At 36.8% G+C, this 14,524-nt stretch overlaps 1 protein-coding gene across 1 annotated transcript in view; it reads right to left on the reverse strand.

Annotated features, from left to right (window-relative positions):
- The window catches only part of LOC107667462 (alpha-1,3-mannosyl-glycoprotein 4-beta-N-acetylglucosaminyltransferase B-like), a 146,844-nt gene extending 133,335 nt beyond the window's left edge, over positions 1-13,509 (reverse strand). The window contains exon 1 of the mRNA XM_016459134.1: positions 13,228-13,509. Coding sequence (XP_016314620.1) covers positions 13,228-13,324 — 97 coding nt within the window. The 5' untranslated portion in view covers positions 13,325-13,509. The remainder of the gene's footprint in view (positions 1-13,227) is intronic.
- Between the last annotated feature and the right edge of the window lie 1,015 nt (positions 13,510-14,524).

Below are 14,524 nucleotides of genomic sequence, written 5' to 3' on the forward strand. Positions count from 1 at the left end.
GGGGGTTTTTACTTTTTTTTTTTTTTTTTTTAAGTGTTGAGCATTATAACCAATCACACAATTCTATTGAGCTTATGAATGCAATGGTGTTTAGAGGAGTCAACACTGGAGTTCAGTTGAGTGTGCGCAAATTAAATCTTAAACAACGAAATGAAGAAAAGATGTAATTAAGAGATTCATTTAGCTGCTTCGGTGATTATAACGGGAGTTTATGCATAGCTAGACTAAACTAGACATGAACCGACACGTTGGTCTAGAATATGATGTGATGTTTCCCCAAATACAAAAACATTTCTACATAATGTATTCTATTAATCAACATTAATAATAACTATTACAATATCCAGAGCAATAATAGACAATGTTTTAGGCTGATGGGGTAACTTTTTGGGCAATGCTGCAGAGCGATGTAGCTTGGGCACTTTCCCATTAAGAATGGGCAACAAATTTCTATCTGCATAATTTAGATCGGTTATGGAACACTGAACATTGCTCAAAAAAGTTGTCCTTAGGACACATTCCTATTGAACTCTATTGAGAAAACATGTTCACTGGACATAACATTTAGCATTAACTATTCAAAGCCGAAAGCAGTATATTAACTGCCAAACGTCTGTCACAGAGTGTGAAACCACAGCAACCACCTTCTGTCTGCTTGAGTCTGCCTTTTTTATCGAGAGGTGCAAATTTATGTTTCTGTTTGGCTGTGTATTTGGCTACAAGGTGGAGACCGAACACATTGTCATTGTGCACGTTTGTGCAAATGTTTGTTATGTGGCATACTTAGCGTGTGGGCGAACAGCCTAGAATTCATTTAAATCAGATTTGTGCTCACATCAGTGAATCAGGCAGGTCCCTCCTACCCTCAACATACCCTCAACATGGACCCGTGCCCGCTGAACTGTCAGCACTACGCTGGCAGATGGCTGGCGAGAATGAACAAGCACAACAGCCAAGCGGTCGGGTGAGCTGTGTTTGACGAAACCATAGTTAGATGTGCTGTAAAGTCATATTGATCAGCCCTCAAAGAACGCAAACACACCAGCTACAATACAGGGAAAAAAACATATTGTGTAAAAATTGGAAGCGGTGATGGGCAGAAATTCTTTAGTCATTTCAGGAATTACAGGATGGCATTTTTTTTGTCTGTATTATAAATACAGTATACATATACAGTGTATATATATATATATATATATATATATATATATATATTTTTTTACCATAGTAACACATAGTAACATTTACTATGGCACCCTCATGTGATTACAAGCCTTGATGAAAAACAAAATCAAAAATCTTTTTACAATATTTTACAATAAAATTACATGTACAGTATGTAGTAAGTCTTGTGAGATCTAACAATTTTTTTCACACTATATGGTTCAATGACATAAGTGTCCATGATAGAGAGTTTTTTTTTTTTATTCATGTTAGCTTCATAAAAACTTTCTATACCATTTTCAAGAAAATTATCAATTTTACAACTTAAAATGTCAAGTGGTTTATGCACAAATAACATTTTCTTACATCTTCTAACATCTTTACATGTGAGTGTACACATCCTAATCATTATCAATCGTTTTACTTTTTTTTTTTTCTACAAATAGTATTAAAATCTAGGTGTGAATCTGACACAAACATCAGACACGCAGAGTATATAAACACGCTTCACTGCATCTTCCTCACTGAAGCCGACCCTAAAGGTCACCCCCTGCTTTTTAATTGTATCTCCACTACTGTGTTTTATCATACCATTTGTCCCACCAGCATCTCATTCAAGCATCTCTGCAAAGATGACAATGCATTCTCTCGCATTATATTAAATCACTAACATTAATAATTACCTTTATGCCACAACTGCACATGGTGAGTGTAGTGAAGTGAGAAAATGGCAGGCTACAGGCCCCAAAATTCTTACTGGTCATTACTTATAAATATATTATAAATATGTATTTGTCCCTATAGGAATATATAGGCAGTTTTTAAAGGCGTCATGACATGAGAAATCCAATTTTCCTTGATCTTTTGATATTTAAGAGGTCTTTGTACCATTAAAGCATCTTACACGCTTCATAGAATAAAATGTCATCCTTTGCATAAACAAAGCATTTATTTAACCAAGCTCCAAAAATGGCTTGTTTGGATACTGTGGGATCTGTGACGGGATCTGAAAACACATTTGCATGTGACTGCCTCTGAGAGCAAGACATGGATGCATAGTTTCACATCATTGCACCCACTGCCATCACTTAACGGCTGATACCCGTCTACACTGGACACAAACGCTGTGTCAAAATCAAATAGAATCCATTATAATCACTGTCTACACTGAATACAGTGCTCATCAATTTCTGACCAAGAGCTTGAACTACTCGACAACATGACAAATAGAAGAGTAAAGGAACATTTGCTTTGACGCAAACATATACGTGTGTTATGTTTGTTCAGAGAATTTGACTGCTTATTGTTTTGCAAATGAGGTACAGTGTAATGGCGAGTTTGCAACTTTATTGGATCTGACAGCAGTCACATCACAAACCGTAAGTAAATGCCCTTTGGCAAGTGTTAATTTGGAGCCTGCTCATCATAAACTTGGACAAACAGTCATCCAGGTCAGTGAGCTGTGGCAAATGCTAATATCAGCTCTATTGATCCGGATGTGCGGTTATAAAATAACCAATCAAATCTATGAGAACACATAAGAACAAATACTGGTCTGTTGATGAGAGATATGTTTAAACAAAAATCAAATGAAGTAATCATTTGAACACGGTGAATACTGTTAGGATACATGACATATAAAAGAAAAAAAAAACATTTTAAATCATTTTTAAGAAGTGCCACGATCTTAGAAATGTATTCTTTGTATTCGTGTTATTTTCATACGAATAAAACTCACAGTGGTTTCATATTTTGAAAAACTATTATTTAAAAAAAGGTTTACATTTAATGACACTAAGAATGTCATGTGGTTTAACCATCAAGGAAAAAAACGTCCTTTTTAAGTTTTTTTTTTTTTTTTGGCAAATATCATAAATTATTAATTCATAACTTCACATAATTCTAAACTAACATAATTCAGACATAATTCTAAACATTTATTCCTTCTCTTTCTAGCTTGTACTTATTTGAACAATGCCTAAAACTTGGTATTATAAGCACTTCCTGTATCTGTTTGCCTCTTTAAGAAGAATCGCTTTATGTATTCCCCAATTGTAAGTCGCTTTGGATAAAAGCGTCTGCAAAATGACTAAATGTAAATGTCATAAATATCATTAAGTTTTTGGAAAGTCACACCACATGACATTTTACAACCAGAACCAACCTTGCTTTGGTCAAATGATCGGATATTTTAAGAGACTTATTGACCAGTCATGAGGGTCCTCAGGGCTCCTCTCTATGATTTTTTTTCTTTCACGAGTGATGAGGACAGCAAGGAGGTTGCATACTTCACTAGCAGAGCAACTGTCATCGAGATGAATGGAAATGGACAACAGACAGTTTTATCCAGGTCTTAGATATCCTTGTGAAAATAATTATGAATCGTAGCCAAAAAAAAAAAAAAAGTCAAACAACAACAATAATGATAACAACACAGAGGAACAGATCATTTTTTTCAGCTGATGAATGATAAAAACAGCCAATCAGAATCCTTTGACTTTGAAGAGCTCGAGCATTTAAGCCTTGTTCAGCCCAGATCCGATTTTTGTGCATATCCGATTGGAATCAAATCATATTTAGCATGTGTGAACAGCAACAAAAAAAAAATCACATGAAATCCTATTCAAGTTGCATTTCTGGAAATCTGTTTCAGTCTGGCCCCTCAGATCGGATTTTGCGTAGCTTTTTCACATTCTCACATAACATAAAACATAAAAACGTCAGACATTTTGTAGAAAACATGCTGAACATCTTTGCAGAAACAAAGTTGTGTTGTTTGTTGCGAAGTGCAAGTCAAATGGAAAATGACGATATACTGCTAGTCTACCCACGGAATAAATCTGCACACTCCAGCTTCCTACGTTTCTACCGCTTCCTCGTAAAATGTAATAATCCAGCATGATGGCAACATGTCGCCATGATGTAAAGACAACATATGTTGTTGTTTTTAGTGTAGGCATTGCCACAGAAACCAATGCAGATATTGAGTAAAACAAAAGAGGACACACAAACTGGATCTGACCACAGTGTGAACAGTCAATCATTTAGATCGGATTCCAATCGGATATGCACAAAAATCCGGTTTGGACTGACAGTCTGAACAAGGCTTTAAAGTGGCAGACAGCACACACTTTAATAAACAGAGCGTTATGGTCTGTTGGTGTGGACACTAATATAGTTATCGTTATAGTTATTCTTCTTAATGTGAAGGGCATTTACACAGGATTTCAGCAATGTTCAGCAGTCTACTTCCTCACGTCTAAAGGTTTTTCTGTTAACAGGGATCAGTAAGAGCATTCCTGTATTTCTCAGTTTCAGCGCAGGGTTGTGTGGGTGTCAGGGCCCATATCAAAGGTCTGGGGCTCTAATGGGGTATGACAGAGAAATTGAGAGTGAACTCTGAAAGGGTCGTGGGAGCAATGCCTTATGGGAAAATCTGTCCTTCCTGGCTTTAGTGCACTCTGGGTAAACATGACCTCTCCTGAAAGACCTCAAGATGAGCGTTTGAGGTTAAAAAGTATACACATTTTAAGTTTTTTTTAGAAAATAACAGATCGTTTGGCTAGATAAGACCCTTCTTCCTCGGCTGGGATCATTTAGAGACCTTTGAAGCTGCATTTAAACTGCGTTTTGGAAGTTCAAACTCGGGGGCACCATAGAAGTCCATTATATGGAGAGAAATCCTGAAATGTTTTGCTCAAAAAACAATTTCTTTACGACTGAAGAAAGAAAGACACGAACATCTTTATTTGAAACAGAAATTGTAAATACATTGTAAATGTATTTACTGTCACAATTTAACAAGTCCTTACTAAATAAAAGTACCAATTTTATTCAAGAAAAAAAACTTACTGACCCCAATCTTTTGAATGGTAGTGTATTTTTAACACACTAATCGATAAAAAAAAAATAGTTTCATCATTGACTGAGGTTGCATAAAGTTACACTTTACTAAGTGTGCATAATGTAATCAAAGCAAGAGAGCAAAAAGGCACAAATCACACACTCCTCAGAAACACAACTTTTGTCTCACGCTGTGGACCCTAAGTTCAGTTTGGTAAACTGTAAATCTGCAAAGTGCAAACAGCAATAGAGTATCTATTTGACCAATAGAGAATTTAAGCATCACAGATTGATTCAAAGCACAGACAAACTTAAAGCTGTATGGTTTGCATTGCTGTGGGTCTGAAGTAATTTCACACACTCAAAGTCCGGTGTGACTTATCACTGCCGTCTGAATGTTTGCGAGACATCACATGCAATGCCCACATGGTCTCTTCTAGTCACATGCTATTGTCCTGATAACCAACTAATGACTGAGAGGACCACACACTCACACAATTGTGCAGCTATCCACACAGGAACACACCTTAGACTTCTATTGTTTTACACAGGCATATTATCCAGAATACTACAGAATAACTCTTACCCAAAACAAAAAAGCCTTTTGGCACTTTTAAAATGACAACTTCTGGTAATACTTTAGTATAGGGACCAATTCTCACTAATAACAAGATGCTTATTAGCATGCATATTACTAGCATATTGGCTGTTTATTAGTACTTAAAGGGGTCATATGATGCGATTTCAATTTTTCCTTTCTCTTTGGAGTGTTACAAGCTCTTGGTGCATAAAGAAGATCTGTAAAGTTGCAAAGACTAAAGTCTCAAATCCAAAGAGATATTCTTTATAAAAGTTGAGTCAACCACGCCTACCTAAAACGGCTCGTTCTAACACGTCCCCACATGTCTACGTCACTATGTGGGAAGATTTGCATAACACCGCCCAAATGTTCACGCAAAGAAAGAAGGCGTAACTTTTATTCTCGCTGTAGTATTGTTGTTGCTGCCGCCATGTCGTGAAGGCGCTGTGTGTTTCGTTGTGAAAGCGAAACTACTTTGTTTGGTCTTCCAAAAGAGGACGATATCCGCTTCATCATGCCTAGAGCTGATCCGTGCTGGTCGCTGAGGAAATGCAACAACTTTGCTCTAAATACATGTTTTTCTATCCCAGTGGGGACTTAAACCTCAATACACACTGACTCATGGGGACTTAATTGAGGTCCCCATGGGGAAACAAGCTTATAAATCATACAGGATACATTTTATTTGAGAATGTAAAAATGTAGAACGTTATCTGTGATGGGTAGGTTTAGGGGTAGGGTTGGTGTAGGGCAATAGAATGTGCTGTCAGGAGGGAGGGTGGCTTGTATACTGTAGCCTTTGGCAGAGTGCCACATAATATAATGAGTGAAAGAAAAGGGCTACATGAGCTGCATCACTGGGGCTAAATTAAGAGAGACAAGACTGTTTCTGCCTACAGGCACATCCCCTGATACACACACACACCCACTGCACATATGCCTGCACAGCTCATCACGACGTCACAACACACAGACTGTGTGATACAGTGTTGATAAACCCCTCTTTGATGCATTAAACTGAACAAAAGTCACAGTAAAGACATTTATAATGTTACAAAAGATTTCTGTTTCGAATAAACGCTGTTCTTTTGAACTTCCTGAAAAACTCATTTATCATGATTTTCACACAAATATTGTGCAGCACAACTGTTTTCAACATTGATAATAATCAGAAATGTTTCTCGAGCAGCAAATCAGCATATTAGAATGATTTCTGAAGATCATGTGACACTGAAGACTGGAGTAATGATGCTGGAAATTCAGCTTTAATCACACAAAAAACATACAAGTCGACCGCTAGTAATACATAGATGCTTCAATGCTTCTTTTTTGTTCCAGAGTCTGTCTGTAGTCAGGTAGAAGTCTAAACATTCATCAGCATTCGTAGCGAATTGATCAGTGCTTTTTCAGAATTTGTGGCCTTGGATGAATTAAATATTTAGATGGGCTTCAGTCAGTTGGATTGAACACTGACTCTCTTTTCAGCCTGGCCTCTATTTAGGGAGGGTTTCAAGTGGTCTAGAGCCACTCCAGGCCTAAATAATTCAAGTCTTTCCACAGGTGCAAGACTCACACCAGAAGACACACACACACACACACAGCAAATCTGGATAAAACACAAGCAATACCCACCATAACAATGGAAACAAGACTAGCACTCTAGTTAACAAATTATAAACTCAAGAAAACACATTCCCTGCTAAAATCAAGTGGATCTTTTCTTTATTGGTCACTTATTGTGTTAATCTATTACTATAAAAGTGTACCAAGTAACTACTTCACACATCAAGGATAGCAGACCTTTAAACAAGCTGCTCTTGCAGACTGTCACATGGCTATTTTATTTGTTACACTTACTCTGGCACAAATTCTTAAGCCCTTGGGGCCACAGTCTGGGACCGCTACTATGACAAAACTCTCTAAGCAACCGTACGCTGTGAAAAGCATTTAAACAAGTAGTAGGCTACACTTTGCTGCTTAACTTGACCCGTGTTCACGCTACAGACTTTCTGATTAGAGTACAGGCAAAAATTAACAAATAAATAAGACTTAGACTAAAGGAGGGACTAAAGACCAGGATATCAGGGACATATTATTTTCCAATATGACTAGACTAGTTTTGACTAAAAAAAGGAAAGAAATTAAATAAAACCCAATACATTAGTCACACTTGCATACAGCACTATAGAGTGCAACAGTTGGGTTCCAGAACTGAAACGTATTGTTAAATCGATCGTTTATTGTTTTGCCATCAGCCTGTATTATTTCAACCCATTTTATAAAGAATCATCTGGAATATATTACCCATAATGCTCTACAGAAAATTCCACCAATCAGACAGTCATGGCTTTTAGTATTACTTATTTCTTAGAAAACTGGCATGCCTTTTCTTTTAAAGGGGTCATATGATGCTGCTAAAAAGAACATTATTTTGTGTATTTGGTGTAATGAAATGTTTATGCGGTTTAAGGTTCAAAGAGAAAGGAAAAACTGAAATCGCATCATATGACCCCTTTAACGAAATAGTTTTACTGCGTTTTGCTATTTGAAAAATTTGTAGTGCAACCAACATGCAAACCTGACGAATCGCTAAGAAAATCAAGCATGACTCAAATGTGGTTGATGTGTTGAAAAACAGCCCAAACAGGCTGATAAGCGGCAGAGGAACAGACCCTGGGCCCGTTCTTCGTACGTCGCTTATTATATCCGAGATTAAATGGCACATCCAAGATGATATCATCGCGCTAATCAGGATCTGGCTAATTCGGTTCTTCGAACGCACCTGTTGTTGAAGATTAGTATGACTGGATTGAGTATCTGAGATAATTGCGCGGACTTTTATAAGGAAACAGCCAAGCAAACAAACCTACATAAATGTAATTAATTAAAGTTTCTTAAGGGTCATGATCATGTTATCTGCATCTCCTGCGCTCCATCAAGCCACTCCCACAATATCTGTCAGCACTCAAATTAATGCACGACTCTACATTATCTGTATAGCATGTGTGTAAGACTCGAATACAATTATGAAGTAATAATTTTATGACGAATAAATCCTTCAGTGAGTAAAACTGGCTGTGTCTATAGTATTAAAGACTACACAACATGATTATACTATCTTTAAATTAATTTTTAAATGATTATTATTTTAAATTTTAGTCCCTGGATCAGTAGGATACTCTTGTAATAAAGTAGCGGTGGTAGTGGACAGATTTTAAGTATCAATTCTGCTTAAAAATATGCGATCTAATCCTGTTTACATGAAATAAGCTGCTCCGGAGCAGGTTTAAGCTTACGGACCTGTTGCTATGACAGCAACTCCGGGATGAGCTTCAAAGAACCAAACAATCCAAATTCGTCAACAATCAAATCCAGCTAACTGAGTTAGCGACGTACGAAGAACGGGCCCCTGGCCTCAGACTGATTTTTACCATGCATCTGATGTCTCTAGATCATGATCCCTATTAGTCCCATTTCATCCAAAATTAGGGCAACATCCCCTAGAGAACCATGGACAAGGTAGGAAAAGCCTTTTGTAGGAAAAGATTCCCAAACGAAATCGTCAACAATCAAATCCAGCTAACTGAGTTAGTGACGTACGAAGAACGGGCCCCTGACTGTGAACAACGTAAACAGCTTTCATCATCAAAACACAGTCTCTGCTTCACGATATTACGCTAAAAACAGCTCCCAATCATTCTGAGACATGCTTAAGACAAAGAGACAAATGTACTGCCTTAACATCAGAACAAACACCTCCTTGAATGGCATTTCCTTTAACACTCTATGCTTTGCTTTTACCTTATAAATTCAGTTGATAAAGTGTGCGATCTATGCCTCTCCTCGACTGAAATAATGAATAATTAAGTGAAACAGTTTTGTTAAAAGACAAAACGTAATTTTTCAATAAAAAAAAAAAAAACTAATACAAAAAAAAAGAGTAATATACTAAGCAATAAAACTGAAAACTGAACTTCATTTATATACTCTGTATTTGTATAACACTGGCAGAGAAACTAGAATTTCAGTAGCGACTACAGTCTTAGACAAACTGCTAAATTACGCTAATTCTTGCAAGAAGACATACAATGTGTCTAGTTAAGACTAAATCAATACAAGGTTGCTCAGATTTCTTGCCTCATCTCTGCTGGGAGGATTCTGGGTAACACAGTCAGTATCAGTGAGATATCACATCAGCTCAAGCTGGAATGAAAAGCAACATGATACCTGCTGCTGGGCTTCACTCCTCTAGCGAGCAACCAAGAGAAAGAAAAGAGACTAAACAAGAAGTAAACGGGAAGGATCAAGAGGTCAAGCCGGTTCTTTATCTCTTTCAGGATGCAGATAATAAGAGCTTTCTCTCCAACTCTCTGGAAAAGCTCTCACCTGGACCATACAGATCTCATGTGTGTAACTCTCACTGGTAGTGAACTCAGCCTCCTCCCAAACACTCCAGGCTTAAAGGGATAGTTCACTGAAAAACGACAACTCTTTTATCACTTACTCTACTTCATGTACACAATATTTAAGCAGAATCTTCTCAGTGCTCTTTTATAATAAATAATAAATTATGATTTTCATTTCTGGGTCAACGATCTTTTTTGTAAGGCTAGTCATAAGAAAATTCTGGTGTGAGCTCACAAGATTTCTACTACAAAGTCATGCAATTATAAAGGGTAAATAATGTCTGTGTTGATCTGCCTGTGTCAGAGTGTTGAGCCTGCACAGGTACAGGATGTTTGTGTTTTAATTCTTCCAGCTCCAGCACATGCATACACCGGCTATCTGACAAGAAGCTTACAGTTCTTCTGTTAACAAAATACATACAAAATGTACCCTTACTGTATGTGCACCAATAAAAAAAACACTGAAGTGTGTTGTACGAACATGTATAATTTGTTTATTTTATGTTCTAATTTGGTTGAGGATGCACTCTAATGTGTCTCTGTGAGTGTCTGTGTTTAATTTTTGCCAATAAATATATTTTGGAAAAAAAAACTATTACGTTATTCTGTTTATATGGGTCAAAGACATTAAGATATCCGCATCAAAAAAAAATTACAAAAGTGATTTTATGTCCATAGAAAGCACATTAAATGTAAGTTTTGAAGGCTAAGTTTTTGAAGAATAAAATGTCCAAATTTGGTTGAAATACTGTTACATTGTCATTCAGTGTAACACAATATTTATGTAAAAATTCAAACAACATGCTTATTCTGACGTGTACATAATAAAATATATAAAAGAATAAGGGAGCATATTAGATTTTATTGTGTTTTAAATTAGTAAAAAATTCTTACTGACAAATGGGCAAAACCTAGGATAGAGGCACATTTAAAAAAAAATAAAATTACAACTAATTAGTATTTGGGGTGAAAGTAATTAGTCTAATATGTCATAAATTGATTTTTGTTGTAAATATGCCTGACAAGATTGTTACACTGAATGAGTGGGTCTCTTCTGTAAATCTTAGGGAAAAATGTATGATATTTATTTTTTGCTCAGAAAAACAAAAACAAAACTACAATTAAATTAAACAGAATTTTTTTTTTGGGGGGGGGGATACAACAATTTAAAGCAGTATTACGCTTATTGTTTTTACGCTTAAACCCTTTTTCATCTTTGACCCATATTCATCCTGTCTATGAAAATCATTTTTTAGTTATTCCACCTTTGCAAAAATAAAATTAAAAAAAAAATTACAAAGAAAATAAAGCCTAGTTTATAACCACTATGCTTATTTATTTATTTAAGCATGTTTACCCTTCTATTTTCATGACTTAATGAAAATCATCCTGTGAGGACGCAACGCTGTTTTGTTACACTACAATAGGTTTTTATTATGTATTATGTCATTTTATTTATTTCATTGCATTGCGTTGCAGTAGAGTAGCCCTTAAAAGGGCTCATTTTAATTTTAAAATATATTTAACATTTTTAAAACTGTTTTTCGATACTAAGGTGAAATATTTCTGACATTTCTTGACAGTTGTTGTAAGATTCACCTGAATGTAAGACAAGTTCACATACTGTGGTGTGTCTATTGTAACTGAAAACTGTAGAGGTCAGCATTTGTGATGAGTCCATTCAGAGAGAAAAAGACTCAGCGGTTGAATGGTTTAGGGTAGAAATATGACCAACATGATATGGACTGCATCAGACATGCACACACAAACACTCAAAAATCAGGGTGCTGAAGGTTCTTCTAGCAAGACAATAAATAAAGTCCAAATCATTTTAACTGGAAAAAGGAGTGGACAAACTCAGAAGCTTCCAAATCCAACTCAAACTCTCCACAGTATGCTGATACGAACAAAGCATCTATTACTGTACAAGCTCATTATGCACGTTATACAGCACTGCACGAGTCAAGCTTTGTGTGGGTTTCCACAGAAGCAATGTAAATAACAAGAAACCACTAAAATGCACTCTACACTTGAATAATGTTTGGAAACAGAATAAGATGCATGGCATCTACGGATGAGATGAGCAGATGTTCATAATGACTAGAGCACAGAAAGTTACAAACATGTTCAAGTGCTGGAGCGGGGGGAGAAAAAAACAATTCAGGAGGGCTCAGTTACAGTACATCGATCGATTAAGAGGCAGTTTGTTTCCAGTGAAACAAACACAAGTGAAAGGTTTGAGTCATAAATAGAGCTTTTTGCTGTGTTGCACTTGACAAAAGCAATTAGCCCGAGTACATCTGCTTTGATTTGTGACCAGCTCGACTACTCCTGAAGAGTCAGACAGGAGAGAAAGAGAAAAGATGAAAAGTTGTGATGGAGAGAGAAGCTAGAATTAGTCTTTTTTCACACCTGCTCTAATAGTCTGCACTCATGTATTAAAAACCGTTCAGTGTGTTATGTGCACACAGGTGTAACCATGAAGCTTAATAAATGAATATGGATTGAGAGAACATATATAGAGCTTGAATAGGATTTAAAACTGGAAGCAAGTGGAAAAGGCCAACACAACACTTCTCATAGTTCACTAACATCACCTACTTTCTGGAAGTTATGAGCTGCTTTCTACAGAGATATCATGAGATATCAGTCACCAAGACTAAACAGGAAGGATCCATCACATCCGAGCAACAAAGCAAATATCAAGATTCAAACGCATTAGGTACAAGCATGCCCAGACTCAAAGGAACCTCTCAGGAAGCGTTCAACACATTTGCTAGACAACTGGCTGAAATGGCATGGAATAAGGGTTTAGGTTGCTTGTTTGGAAAGTGCAGATGTAAAAACCCTCAAACCCCAAAAGAAAGCAGCATCTCAGCAGAAACTGGTTATTTGGCTAGCAGTGCTTCTAAATTAATTTAGCTGTAAATAGCGAAATAAAACGTAGGTAATATACTATGCTGCTGCCTTTGTATTCCAGTAAACATCAACAGGCCTCTTTGATAGTTTGAGGAGCAGCTGAAGACAGAAGGTGCACAAACACAGTCAAGCCAAGCAGCAGCGTTGCATCGAACAGCTGTTCAGTGCTGTGCAGCTCCAGCGCTTCAGCGCTTCAGTGCCGCATTTGAATGCGTGACAGAATGCAAGAGAAGCATTTCGTTTCCACGGATGATGCGTTCCGTTCGGACAGAGAGGGACACCGTAAACACGCGCCTCCAGCCTGCAGCGTCTTACCTTTGGAATTGCTGAATGCGGTGTACCAGGACAACGATATAAGCCCACATAACCCGAATAGTGAGACTGTTAGGAAGGTGCCATTTCTGAGCCTCATCTCCGGGTCCGCGCCGGTATCATGTCCGAACCGAACCGAACCGTGTGCTCGAGCGCGTCTGACGTGCGCTGCCGCGGTGCGTGTGTGCGTTAATGACAGGCCGCACACATGAGAGATGAGAGATGAGAGATGAGAGGGAGGGCGAGAAGCCGAGAGACTGTGTACAGGCAGATGCCGTTTATACAGGAGGGAGTGTGTGTGTGTTCGGTGCACGGTGTTTTGTTGGCCGGGCTCGTGCAGGCGGTGCAGCTGCTCCTCCGTGCGGACAAAAAGAAACACATCGTCTCGTTTGGAAACAGCTGCTAATGTTGCACGCTGTAGACTTTGAATAAGATCCCAGGAAGCATACAGTCCTAGTGTAGGTTCAGAATTTTTTCACACTAAAAATGTACATGGAATTAGTGTGAAAACAAATCATTAAACTCTTATTATTAATATTATTTACATTTTCTGTGTAAAGTTATATGCTTTACCCTAAAACAGCAGTAATATATAACATATCTCAAGCTTAAATAATGCTGTTTTTAACAGAATAAATAAATAAGTGGGATTTTTGTTGTAATCAACACTGTGCCACAGATGCTTTTATTGAACCCAGAATATTTATTTTTATATATAAATGGGCAAAAATATATTACTTTGATAAATTTACTCACTTATATTTCCTCATTGCCATTTTTTATATATTTTCAATGTAAATAAATAATAAGTAATTGCATTATCCTGAATACATTTTACAAAATAAAATACATACCAGCACTTTCCCCCACTTCATTCACTGCATAAACGCAAATAAATGTAATGTAAATATGTCAAGAATTATTTTTGATAGTAAATATACGGAGAAATAATCATTCTGTTTAAGATACATTAGATGGATGGATGGACAAATGCTTTGACAAATGGACAAATGCTATATAAATCTAAAAATGTATATAGTGCTCTTGACTTCTGTTCTTTACTAGATTAGTGCACATATTATCCACATAAATAAAAGGGAGTGATGGACAAATGTGAATACATTTATTACAGGATCAGTTAATATCCAGTTATGCCTTACTCATGCCTGTGGATAATTAATCACATCTGTGTGATGTTTCAAGTCAAGTCAAGTCACCTTTATTTATATAGCGCTTTTAACAATACAGATTGTGTCAAAGCAACTTTACAGCATTAAATAGGAAAATAGTGTGTCAATAA

This window comes from Sinocyclocheilus anshuiensis, unplaced genomic scaffold (assembly GCF_001515605.1).
Source record: "Sinocyclocheilus anshuiensis isolate Anshui unplaced genomic scaffold, SAMN03320099.WGS_v1.1 scaffold1547, whole genome shotgun sequence".
Taxonomy (NCBI): Eukaryota; Metazoa; Chordata; class Actinopteri; order Cypriniformes; family Cyprinidae; genus Sinocyclocheilus; species Sinocyclocheilus anshuiensis.